The sequence below is a fragment of the Pleurodeles waltl genome, chromosome 2_1, assembly GCF_031143425.1.
Source record: "Pleurodeles waltl isolate 20211129_DDA chromosome 2_1, aPleWal1.hap1.20221129, whole genome shotgun sequence".
Classification (NCBI taxonomy): Eukaryota; Metazoa; Chordata; class Amphibia; order Caudata; family Salamandridae; genus Pleurodeles; species Pleurodeles waltl.
Window position 1 is genome coordinate 839,098,345 of NC_090438.1, and position 13,789 is coordinate 839,112,133.

Here is a 13,789-nt window from a genome sequence, read left to right on the forward strand (position 1 = left end):
CAGAGGAGGAAGGTATGTGGAAGAAAATCCACAGTCGTTAAGTAGTCATAACACTGAACCAGGTTGGGAGAGCTTGGGCCCACTGAATAAAAGAGGGAGCCTGTATCTCTGGACCCAACACAGGGCAGGCTCATCTTTGAGGTTTTAGTTAGAAAGGCTCTGCAAGTGATGTCAGCGAGGAGCAGAGGTGAGGTCCCCAGAGGAGATGTGATCCGTGACTCCTGGATGAAACCATCTTAAATTGTCCCATCATGCTGTGCAGGACGGTTGGGACGGGGTGGAAAGGTGATGTGGCACCCCAGGTATAGGCAGGGGTGCCTGGCTTCTAGAATTTTCCATCCCCCACATAGGTCTTCGACAAGGGAGAGAGAGAGTGCTTTTTGTTGGGGCTCGATACTGGCAACCACAGACAACTAGAAGGAGGGAACCCCCCCGATGCCCTTTTGGGCCAAGGACTCGGACTACAGTTAACCCCCTGGACCAGTGGGTCTCTCTACAGGACCATGCAAGCTGGTCCCCTTAGACCGCTTAAGGACCAGCAGGGGGAAAGAACTGGACTTCTGCGCCCACACTAGAGTAGAGACGCACCAGAAAAAAGGAAAAGGAGGACGGCTGGCGCAGGGGGCTAGTGGAACCAAAGTGTGCCACCTTATAGGCCAGAAGGCCTGAGGAAAAGGCTTCAGGTGGCTAGGGCTCGCCATCATGAACAATATGGGCACAGGATCATGCAAAATGGCCCAACAGGGATCCAGATACCGAAAGGAGAAGGATTTGACCCTGGACCGCAGGTGACGATCCGGATTATGTTGAGCTTTGCTGCTCGAATGGTCAAGAAACCCCTGGGGTGGGACAGGGCCTGGGGTTTAATGGGAGAAGCATATTTTAATTGTAAATCCTGGGTCTGGCAGTGGACATGCTTAGGGGCCCTCACCAAAGCTCTGGTAACCGAGGATCACAACCTCTGGGACAGCTTTTAAATATGAGGGCCCGGGATCCCACCTCCACCATCAAGAAAACCCAGGGTAGCATTGACAACACTCCAACTCCCCCCAACCCCCTACCCTTCCAGTAGCAAGTCAATGGAGAAGCATCATCATGTCCACCTAGTAAGATTGGAAAGGGGCCCAACTGCAGTGGCCTTACGCTTGCTTCCTGTGCCAGTATCTGTCTGGAGAGGGACAGTCACGTTCAAAAAGTAACACCTTGCATACATGGAGTGAGCAGGGGAGAAGAATGCTCCTGTGCCAAAGGAGACTGCTGGCCTGTGCAGTTAGGGCTGGCTCCTTGCTAAAGAAGGCATGAGGGTGCGCCCAGGTGGGAATGGGCATCCCTACCATAAGAAATAAACACTGCAACAAAGACGTTTGGATGTGGGTTATGTGGTGTATTGTACATTGGGTGGGGGGTCTGGGGGAGGGACGGAGGGTACTGTGATGTTTGTGGTCATGATCTTTTAGGGCTGAAATGTAATGTTACCAAAGTTATTTTCACCAGCCTTATGTATATTTGTAAATGGGGGTGGGGGTATCCCACAGCACCTACCCTAACAATACCTTGGACTGCTTTGCTAACCCGAGAAAGGCAAATGATACAATGGGGTGTTTGATTCCCAGTGAAGAGGTGAATGTGGGCCTATTACTTGCGCAGGTCATTCAACGAACTGCCTGTTTCCTTACAGTTGGCATTCTCCTGAGTTGTGAAGAGGTCTAAGGGCAGTTATTTTGTTTAATATTCCTTGTCTTACCTCCCTCTCATGTGAGGAATTTTTCTGTGTGCTTGATCAGTCGGACTTCTTTTTCTTTTTTTTCCTTTTTACTCTGGGCAGGTGTACTGCTACAAACATTACGTTTGTGTAGATGGCCCATTTCCATTTGTCTTGTGCTAATTTGGAAAGCACATGTGATCTTGTCCCTCCCTTTTGACAAAAAACATGGTGGTAGTGTATGTCTGGATTTGTACTGTCCTTCCTAGGCTTGCATTTGAAAATCTTTCATGGATGGGTAGACTGTTTTGAGCTTTAAGATTTTTATATTTTCTTTACTGCTTCTCCCGGGCTCCATAAGCCAGTTTAGCTTGACCATATAAGCTCCCCACCCTGTATCTAATATGTCCACTGTTATGGTGACAAAGTGAGTTGGCAGAGTGAGTTATGCCCACTGTAATGATTGTGTTTCACAATTGTATTTCCTAATGAAATCTCTGTGACAACCACTAGATCCTCCCAACTCCCAGGTGCCTGTGATCATTGCCTCTGCATCCACTCTAGCAGTGTTCTCATGTGAAGTCTGGCATTTAGTATTAGGAACATGCAAGATGCCATCATGCCCACCAGTCTTCCTCATTGCTTTCCCTGTCAGACTGTTCAAGTAAAGGTGAGCTTGTTCTGTCAGCAACAAGACCCTCTGTCACCAGGAATACTCTGGCTTGACTTAAATTGTCTTGCTTCCAGGAAGCTTTTTTCCCCCTTTAGAACCGGGGGTGATTCTGTAGTTTTATAGATAATCATACCCTGCATAGAGTCGTTATCACTGTATGCAGTGTTTGCACGGTTTGAATAATTTGGCCTTTACCAGCCCATCGTCTAAGTGGAAGTATACACGAGTTCCCTCTCCTTCCAGGTATGCTGCCAGACACTTTCTGAAAACCATTGGGGCACACTTCATCCCAAAAGGCAGAACACTGAACTGGTAACGTACTTTGTTGACTATAAGGCTCAGGATTTTTTGTGTCTGTTGTTCAAAGCCACATGCAGGTACACGTCTGATGTCAATAGTTGCAGTGTGGTCATCTTGAATCTTTGTGTCTTGATTTTGTTCAACCGAAGGTACAGTATAGGTCTGACTGTTGTCTGGCTAGGAAGTGAACTATGATTTTACTCTGCTGTTGGTATCTTCTTTAGGACCTTCTTCTGTAGTAAGCCTGCCACATCTTGTGCAGTCGGATGGCTTCCAGCTTGTTTTAGGTCTATCACTGGATCTTTACTTAACAGTTCTATACAACAGGCATGCTGGACGATGTGCAAGATCCATTTGTCAGAAGTGATGGAACTACACTCCTCGAGGAACACTCTAATCCCCATTCCTACTTGGTGTTTTGCGTCGGGGAGTCACTCGCTTGTTGGGCCTGATCCATGTGGAGCAGGGCCTCTTCATCTGGCTCTCCCTCGAAAGAGCTGCCTTGAAAAGGTGGGGTACTGCCACAGTGTTACTGCTGCCTGTGAACTGGCTTATGCTGTGAATGTGGCATGACGGGTGGCAGGACGTGTTCCTTCTCTTGTTCGAATCCTTTCCTCCCATGGCGTTCCACCTGTGAATGGACCTCTCAACTGCAGGGCACCCAAGGACTTTGCTACATCATCGTCCTTCTTCACTCTCTGCAGAGAAGTGTCAACTGCATTCCCAAAAAGGTTTTTCCCTGGGAATGTCATGTTGATTACTGAAGGCAGGACTTCCTGCTTGAAACCAGACACCTTTAGCCAAGCATATTTTCTCAAGGTGAGGATTGAGCATAGTTGCCACGTAGCCGTGCCAGCTGCATCCAGTAAGGATATGAGGCATGTGTCGGCAATGGTTTTGCAATTGTTGGTCCCTGCCTTTGCTCTCTTATAGTTTTCTGGGAGGTGTTACACTAGGTTTTCCATCCATTGTTCGAGCCCACTTGGCTTCACTGAAAGGAATGGATTCCTCTTTCTTGAGAGTAGCAGTATTTCGAGCCGAAAACATGATTCCCCTGCTCCTCTTCTACATGGACCCAGTAGTGTCTGGCTCATTTTTCAATAGGGCATTGTATACTGCAGGGTCATGTGGGGTGATGCTTCTAAGGCTATTTATTGACCCAGTTCCCCAAGTGAGCCAGTGTTGACATCTTGCCATCGCTGTTTGGCTGGCTGCTTTTTCTTAAAATGCTCCTGCTCAAACATGTCCTCCTCCTGTTTTTCCCTGTATTGGGAAAACTCTTTCTCTTGTTATTCTTGAAGTTACATTAAATGAGGCTTGAGTTCCATTTGTTCTTCCCATAGATTTTGCTTCTGTGGTTTAGAGAAATGTTGTATGCTTTCAAGGAATCCTTAAACCTTCTCTTCCTTCTCATGAGAGCTTCCATTTAGACCTTCAAGTGAAGCTTTTTCATTTCTATGTCAAGGCCTTCTGTTCAGAACGGAGCGTCCAAGCTTCCCTTCAACATCAAAGCCTCCCTTTCCCCTCCAACACTCTTGATCACATTTCAGAATCTGAAGAGGGTACACACCGTATCTGTTTCATTATCTGACCCACATGGTCGATGTGATCTCTCAAAAGAAAAACTTTCCGACTTTGGTGTTTTTAGGTAGAAATGTGTTCACCTCAAAGTCTATCAATAACAGGGGTGTCTTCCGTTATGTTGTGGGTTTTTTTTTAGCGTTCCTCGAAAAATGGCTTTTCCTTCCTCTTATGCTCTGGAGCTCTCTGCTGTGCTTTCAGACCCAACAGTACAAAAAAAGAATATGAAGATGGTGTTATCTCTGACATCACCCGAGGATGGACATAATACCAAATGTTGAGTGAGTCGACGACACCGTCTATCCCAACTCCCCTCAAACAAAAAGTCTACACGTGACAATGCCGGAACCAACCACTAGACGGCAGAATAATAAAGCACTGCATGTATTTCCAAACCTCAGTTACAGGAAAGGGGCCCAGACAAAGGAACATTCAAGTTAGGACAAAGGACAGTCTATTAAGAAAAGCACCATGTTGTGCATACATGCACACAAAATGCCTACTGGCCACCTAGCATTCCCCCCCGTCTCCATTTCATACAAATGGAAGTATTCTGAAACAGACCAGGAAGCCTCAAAAATATGTATGAACGTAAAACGGTCTATACTCACACTATAAACTGCAATTGCAAAGTAAGCTCACTCTCTATAGCTGAAATACATCTCCCTTTCAACAGAGCTAGGGTTTGTTCACGTACCTCTTGTGGAAAAGTTATCCACCGCCAGTAGACTTGTGTACTGTTAAATCCATAGGAGGAAAAGAGGGTTAAAAAGTGTCCTTCTGGGAGGGGCAACTTTTAACAAAACATGCAGAAGACGTCTGTGCCAACAAAGTCCAGTAAGGAGTGGAGAAAATCGTCTGACTAAAGATTATCCTAAATTCCACCATCTAACTAATATTCTTTACAGAGGGTGTATTAAAACCTTCAACTAAGTACTCCTTAAAAAGGATTTAGTAAAATCTGTAACCAGTGAGTACTCTTCATAGAGGGTTTGTTAAAAACTAGGTGGGTATGCACACAGAAGGTCTATCTAATGGTGGGAAGGCGTAAAGCTCCTGGCTGACAATTAACACCACATGCACGTGTTCTCTTTGGGAAAAGATACCACCCTCAACAAAATACTGCTAAGCAAAGTGACAGCAGCATCTCTGCCCCTGGTTGAATGCTTAGTGGGTGTGGCTTTTCAACTATTTTCCTGAAAATTACCAATATCCCTTTAAATATTTAGTGGCCTCCGACTTAATGCCCGAAAGCCACAAATCACAGTTTGGCTAAATACATCATTTGTTCTTTCTACATAGGATCTTAACTTGTTTCTGGCATCTGTGGCTTGCCCACGTATTTCTTCTGGTGAAAGTAGGTCTTGTCACTTCCACCAGAAATGAAACAATCTGGCAGTTGCATTGAAGCAAAAGTTCAAAGAGTGGTTTATTTAGAGCAGGAATAGTAAATTATGTTTCCATGCTGGAATTGGTATTCTTGTAAGTAGGAAGTCCACTCATCCTTGAGGGAAGCCCCATGAAATGGTTGAAGTGCTGAAATGCAAGTGTATGTCTGCAAAATGTACGAGTCATTACTAAAAATCTAAACGTGGAGGTTGAGCTACTAAATTCGGTCATCTGATTAACATGGGACTCTGATACTATCTTTGATGGAAATCTGGGAGGTCGGCAGTAGCAAACTTTGTACATGATTGAGCTACAACTAGGAAGTCAGACTTTTTTAATACAATGCATTGGTAAAAAGGTGATGCCATCAATCAACTAGTTACAAATTGTTCCCAGATTCAGATAATGTCACTATTTTCCAAGGTAATTTCATATTCTTAATTTCTTCCATGAGCGCCTTGATGCCAAGGATTATTAACTAGGAGACTCCATCCAGTGTTTGTGTAAGGAATTGCCTCCTTGGCATGGTTGCCCCCTGACATTTTGCCTTTTGTTGATGCCAGTTATGATTGAAAGTGTGCTGGGACACTGATAACCAGGCCCCAGCACCAGTGTTCTTTCCCTAAACTGTACCTTTGTTCGCACAATTGGCAGAGCCCTGGCACACAGATAAGTCCCTTGTAAAAGGTACCCCTGGTACCAAGGGCCTTGTTGCCAGGGAAGGTCTCTAAGGGCTGCAGCATGTCTTATGCCACCCTGGGGACCCTTCACTCAGCACATGCACACTACACTGCCTCACAGCTTGTGTGTTCTGGTGGGGGGGGAAAAGTAAATCGACATGGCACTCCCCTCAGAGTGCCATGCCCACCTCTCTCTGCCTGTGGCATAGGTAAGTCACCCCTCTAGCAGGTCTTACAGCCTTAAGGCAGGGTGCACTATACCACAAGTGAGGGCATATGTGCACAGTTCCATAATGGTTACACTGAAATCTGGGAAGTTTGGTATCAAACTTCTCAGCACAATAAATGCACACTGATCCCAGTGTGGGATTTATTGTAAAATACACCCAGAGAGCATCTTAGAGATGCCTCCTGAATACTGTCCGACTCCTAGTGCTAGGCTGAACAGTTTCTGCCAGCCTGCCACAACCAGACGAGTTTCTGGCCACATGGGGTGAGTGCCTTTGTCACTCTGTGTCCTGGAACAAAGCCTGTACTAGGTGGAGGTGCTTCTCACCTCCACCAGCAGAAACTAACACCTGGGGGTGAGCCTCAAAGGCTCATGCCTTTTGTTACAGCACACCAGGGCATCCCAGTTGTGGAGATGCCCGCCCCTTCTGCCACTGCCCCCACTTTTGGGGGCAAGGCAGGACAGGACAATGAGAAAAACAAGGTGGAGTCATCCACCAGTCAGGACAGCCCCTAAGGTGTCTTGAGCGGAGGTGACCCCTGCCTTTAGAAATCCTCCATCTTGAGATTGGAGGATTCCCCCCAATAGGATTAGGGATGTGCCCACCTCTCCTCAAGGAGGAGGCACAAAGAGGGTGTAGCCACCCTCCAGAACAGTAGCCATTGGCTACTGCCCTCCTGATCTAAACACACCCCTAAATTTAGTATTTAGGGGCGACCCAGAACCCTGGAAATCAGATTCCTGCAATCAACACAAAGAAGAAGTACTGCTGACCTGAAACCCCCGCAGAGACGGAGATGACAACTGACCTGGCCCCAGTCCTACCGGCCTGTCTCCAGACTCAAAGAACCTGCACAGCAATGCATTCGACAGGGACCAGCAATCTCTGAGGACTCAGAGGACTGCCCTGAACCCGAAGGACCAAGAAACTCCTGAGAACAGCGGCACTGTTCACCAACAGCAACATCTTTGCAACAAAGAAGCAACTTTTAAAGACCTCATTCATCTTGCCGGAAGAGTGAGACTTCACACACTGCACCTGACGCCCCCAGCTCGAGCTCCTGAGAGGACTCCAAGGCGACTGCGACTATGTGAGTAACCTGATGATGACCCCCCCCCCTGCATCCCTACAGCGATGCCTGCAGAGTATCCAGAGGCTCACCCTGACTGCGACTGCCTGGTAACAAGGGACCCAATGCCTGGACAAAGAACTGTACCCACAGCCCCCAGGACCGAAAGGGACCAGCCTCCAGTGCAGGAGTAAATAGCAGGCAGCCCTCTTCCTAGCCCAGTCGGTGTCTGGCCCGAGCAGCCCCCCTGTGCCCTGCCTGATTCGCCTAAGTGACCCCCGGGTCCCTCCATTGCTTTCTGTAGCAAATTCGACGCCAACTTTGCACACTGCACCCGGCCGCCCCTGTGCCGCTGAGGGTGTGTTTTGTGTGCCTGTTTTCATGTCCTCTCCCCCCCCCCCCCCCCCAGTGCTCTAAAAAAAAAAACCTGGTCTGCTCCCCGAGGACGTAGGTACTTACCTGCCAGCAGACCGGAACCAGAGCACCCCTGTTCTCCATAGGCGCCTATGTGTTTTGGGCCCTCCTGCACCTGACCGGCCCTGTGCTGCTGGTGCGGTGACTTTGGGGTTGCCTTGAACCCCCAACGGTGGGCTGCCTAAGCTCAGGAGACTGACTGAGTGCTTTACTTACCTGAGAAACCTAACAAGTATTACCTCCCCAAGAACTGGTGATTTTTACACTTTTAACATAGCTTATTGCCATTTTAACCTATACTGTGCGTACTACTGCTTTAATTCAAAGTTCCTTACTTACCTGTGCTGAGTACCTTGCATTTTATGTATTCACTTCAAATCTTTAATCTTGTGGTTCTAAAATAAATTAAGAAAAAATATTTTTCTATATAAAAACTATTGGCCTGGAGTTAAGTCTTAGAGTGTGTGTTCCTCATTTATTGCCTGTGGGTGTACAACAAATGCTTAACACTACCCTCTGATAAGCCTACTGCTCAACCACACTACCACAAAATAGAGCATTAGAATGATCTCATTTTGCCATTATCAACCTCTAAAAAGGGAACCCTTGGACTCTGTGCACACTATCTCTCACTTTGAATTAGTATATACAGAGCCAACTTCCTACAGTATGCCACGGAGACCAACTGGTGTGTTCTTAAAGATGTACAAGTTAGATTCCTATATTCTAAACACATATGATATAATAACTTCTCTGACCCCACAATCCATAATTTAGTGAGACATTTCTTACTGAGCAAATAAATGGTTTACATTTAAGTGAACAAAAGGTCTTGATGCAGGAGTTCAGGCTCACCCCTATTTGTTGATAGGCCAGGATAGTCACATTCTACGAGCATGGAAGCCATAATGATATGTTCAGGGATATTTTGCAATGACACATGTTTGCAAGCTTGTGTGGTGCAGTTTGGAGTAGTTTTGGCATGCAGATATGGTGATCATCTCTGGTGCAGTTTTAGAAGTTTTCATTCTTTGTGACACAGAACATTAAGAGTTTTATGAACTCATTACGGTTTTGGGATTACATTAGCTCCGCAAAGTTTTTGCATTCAACAAACAATATTTTCCATGGGTCATGGATAGTGAGGGGTCGAAGATGAATCTTAGGTTGCATGCGTGGTCGGTGGGAGTAGGGAGTGTGTGGTCCAGGCCACCAGAAGTCATCCCATGCAGAGGGGGGTGGAGCCGAAGATAAGGACTTCTGTCTTGTCCGAATTGAGTTTGAGGCAGCTGCTCTTCATCCAATCGGCGATGGCCTTCGTGGAGGTAGGTCTTGGCGGAGTCCTTGGTGAGGGAGAGGTCAGCTCTGTGTCGTCGGCATATGAGATGATGTTGAGGGATCAGGCAATGTTAGTGAGCGGGGCCATGTAGACGTTGAAAATGGTCGGGCTGAGGGACGAACCCTGGGGTACGCCGCAGATGATTTCAGTGGCCTCCGAGCAGAATGGGGGAGGCCGACTCTCTGGGCTCTGCCAGTGAGAAAGGAGATGACCCAGTCCAGGGCTCTGTTGCGGATTCCAGCATTGCTGAGGCACGAGCATAGGGTGTGGTGGCAAGACTGTCAAACGCGGCCGATAGGTCCAGGAGGATGAGGGCTGTGGTTTTGCCGCTGTCCAGTATGGTTCTGATGTCGTCGGTGGTGGCGATGAGGGAAGTTTCGGTGCTGTGGTTGCTTCAGAATCCAGATTGGGAAAGGTCCAGGGTGCAGTGCTCCTGTAGTCTGTTGAGGGCCTTCTCAATGACTTTTGCTGGGAAGGGGAGCAGAGAGATAAGCCGGACGTTCTTGAGGTTCTTTGGGACTGTCTTGGGTGTTTTGAGGAGGGCGTTGATCTTGGCGTGTTTCCAGCTCTCCAGGAAGGTGGCGGACTTGAAGGAGCTGTTGATGATCTTCCATAGTTTGGGTGTGATGACGGAGCTTGCCTTTAAAAGGCACTGAAGCAACTGCCACCAGCTGTTCTTCAAGGCACAGGTTCATTTTTTAGCCATATAATGGCAGTCTATGAGGCTACTTTGTCCCCCTTTTCCTCCCTCTCGAACATGCAAAAGGGGTTTATGAGAGAGATTAATTCTGTGAACAAATTACTCTCAAAATTCGAATATGCGGACACTTTTTTTTATTTAAGAGGAAGAGCTCAGCCAGAGTAGCCTAGGTACATAGGCTGCATTATCTGTCACTTTAAGTGACTTTACAGGCCATCCCGAAGAAAGGCAAAAACTTCCACTTAAGATATTTTGAAGAAGTGCTCCGGGATCCACTCGCGTGAGTGGGACTAGTCAATGCTTATAATTATACATGGAAATCCTCTACGAGAGAAGGAAAAGTTACCCAGAATCTTTAAGAGGGGCATCTTTTTTTAGCAGTCGTTTTTCAAACCTTGCATCACTGAATGCAGTTTCATTACTTCGGACTATCAGCCCAGCCTCTGTATTAATGAACAATACTCTATACCCTAAAATGCTGTTTTGTACTTTTACCTGTGGCATTGCTAGAGTGCAAATCATTCTCCTGAAGGCATCTCGGCACTGCGAAGGTTAGTTTATTTAATCCATCTTAGATTGCGAAAGGAAAGGCTAATGTGTTTAGTAAGAGAAGAGTCAACTTTTGAGGATTTTTCTAAACTTGAGGAGATTTGTCTTCCTAGTGATAAACATATGTAACAGTCCACAAGGAGGCTTCAATAACTGAAAAGACTGCCTCCCATGTGTGTTCACTTAAAGGTAAGTAGGTGCTCGTGCAAGATGTTGGTTAGAGGATCAAAGCTTGTGCCAAGCGGATGCCAACTAAACCTGCTTGACTAGGATCAGGATGGCATAGGAATGTGATGCTTTATGGAGTCTGCAAAGTGTTTTAAATCAGATTTGTCTTTGGGTAACCAAGGTAGCCACTTCTGCTGGAATATGGTATGAGCCTAACCAGTGAAGAGCAAAATAATAGTGTCAACAACATCTTGGTTAAGCTGGATCCTCTGTGTCTCTATATCTGGGAGACCAAGATAGACAACATTACAGTAGTACATTCTGGAAGAGATGATGCTTTTACAATCGTAATCTTGTGTGAGAAACGTAAAAAACAAAAACAGAGAACCTTTTTCAGAACACAGAGAATAAAAGCAGCAAGTGACCATCTAACTTCGCAAGTTGAGCTTGTCAAAGTTTCTCTTATTTTCTTTAAATTCTTCTTATTCAGTCTGAAGGGGTAGGAGGGACCCGCAAGGGACAGAGCCTTAAACTCATTACCAAAGTGGAGCTTGTATACGGGGTGGCAGAATTTTAATTTTTGTGTATAAATCTATTTTATCAATATTTTATTTACATTGAAACAAAGAAATTCAGACTTTTTGCTTTGAGACAATTGCTCAACATCCAGAAGTTGAAGGCTGAGGGACTTTTGAAAGCTTTCAGAAATGTTATCTTAGTCCTTAATTAACGTGTCCTAACAACTCAATAAGATGGACCAGAACGAGGAAAAACAAACTGCAACGAATTCAGATTCGAGCCATGTGCATCACCATGCACCAAGTATTGAGGCGTTCGGTGATATGACAATCTGTTGGGTGCTTTGGGATAAAATGTTTTTAAGCCAGTGCTGTGGACCCCGATATCACAGATTTTTTTTTAAAGAAAGATTAGTGAGCTACAGATTCAAAGACAGGAGAGTATTGCAGGACCAGGCCCAGTGCATGATCATGTTATTGTGTACTGCAACTACACAATGGGGTGGCTTGCCTCATATTACTAAACAGCACAGCAGAACCGTTTACACCTGTGACACAGAAGTTTTGTGAAGTAAACTATCTCTTAAGAGCTTACAATTCCAGAAGCAAAACGATGAACAGACAAAATATTCACCCTGCTATATCACTGACTTCATGACAAGATTGTTTTATTGATTTTTTTTGGGCTCAAGAGAACTCCTTTTGTTCTAAAAATAGCTGCAATATTTCAGGAGTGTTTGTCGAAGGCATACCGTTTCAGTCTTATTTGTTCTGAAAAGTGCTCACATTTCATGCTTTAAGGCAAGAAAGAGGGGTAGCATTATTTGAACGCTCCCGTCTCTCACGGGTGAAAGACTGAAACGAAAGACAATTTTCTGGCTTCCGGGAAAGAAAGCATTCCTCAGCCTCAAAGTCAAAACAATCTGTAACCAGAGTTCTAGCAGTGGGACTTTCACTACAACAAGCACTCTTATGCCGCAGGATGTTTGGTGACATTTTAGAAAAATGGGATGCTTTACATCGGCACTACTAAGATTCCTTGGAAATTCCGAGTTTGGGGGGTGAGGGGCAGGTGTTTGCACCAAGGGTTAAAATTGGGGGATATTCAGTAGTAGAGGAAAAGAAATGTTCTTAAACCATCTCTTACATTTCCTAAATCGGTGTGGTATATTTAGTCCAACAGGCTTTTAGAGGATAGTCTCAATTTTCACAAACTTATGCAGCATCACGTAAGAACTATGGTCTCCATCATGATGCTGGTTAACTGTGGCTCTGAATTCTAAGTAAAAGTAACAGTAAAAGTAAACGTACTGTTTATATTAAGTAGAATGGGCCACTGCTACTGCAGGTGTGTGCACCAGGAAATGGTCCTGGGTGCAGGTGTCTCACCTTACATGACAAGGCTCTGCTACAGATACATTTTAGGAAGCCATACTGGGTCCAGTTCGCAAAACTCGTGGATTACGTCCTGCACTTACAACAGTAAAACTACTACTAAGGCTGTACAAAGCACCCCCCAGAGAATTAGGTTTGGTTACGCTTTTGACCAGGAAAAGGTTTGAGACGATAGGTGATGTATCTTCCCAGTGTATAAGGCTGAGGATTAGGAACTTCTGTTACACAGCAGAGGCTTTTGAAGAACTCTCAGCTTAGAGTGATCCAATTTAGGAGGAGGCAGTAGGAGCGTGAACTGTACACCCTTATCAGATTCCTTCTAGGATTACGATTACAAATGTATGTTAGGAGCATGAAAGTGACTGCGAAGTGCAAACGTCTGCGTTTATGATGAATGTCTCTTCTACTACCAAACAATTGAGACTACCTTTATTCGGTATGTAATGCCCCCGTTTTTCAATAAAAAAAAAAAAAAAAAGACAAAAAAAGGTCTAGCCTTACCATGGAAAGGTAGCACAGATGCTGGCAGATCTGACATCGTCTTTCTGAAGTCTCAAACTGCAGCCATTTTCGAGGTTTTTTCTTCCCGTCTTCTGTCGAGTTGTGGATGTCGGGGCTGCCATACCGGGCTGAAGAATGTAGACCTGCTTTGAAGAGCTCCTGCCGCTGCCTCAGCTCGGTATCCCTATCCAAAGAAACCAGAATCAGAACCCAGAGTCCAACATCACCGTACCCTTATTACTAAGCTACCCTTGAGCCTGGTAATGAGGGTCAAGTGACAGTAAAACTGTAAGAACCCGATGAGGGTTCTGTGTCTATATCAGCAAGCTGCAATCCCTTAATTTCGCAGAGAAATTGAATAACAGTGAAAAAACAGTGGTTAGAGCTAGTACTGCAGAAGCACATTCGATGCAGTGAAAAGCAATGGATCTGAAAAATATATACATAGGCATATATATAATAATAATAATAATAGCTATGGCATATGCCATTCCTACCCGTACATCATTATCCACCTTTCAACCTTAACTTTCTCTGTCTATAGACATATTTCCTGCTTTCTTTCTCTTTGTTCTCACTAG

The 13,789-nt window shown here is 45.5% G+C and overlaps 1 protein-coding gene across 5 annotated transcripts in view; it reads right to left on the reverse strand.

Moving 5' to 3' along the window:
* The window catches only part of JARID2 (jumonji and AT-rich interaction domain containing 2), a 589,480-nt gene that overhangs the window by 18,146 nt on the left and 557,545 nt on the right, over positions 1 to 13,789 (reverse strand). For all 5 annotated transcript variants that reach the window (XM_069218785.1, XM_069218783.1, XM_069218788.1 and 2 more), the window contains exon 16: positions 13,209 to 13,392. In XM_069218785.1, the coding sequence (XP_069074886.1) occupies positions 13,209 to 13,392 (184 nt within the window). The remainder of the gene's footprint in view (positions 1 to 13,208; positions 13,393 to 13,789) is intronic.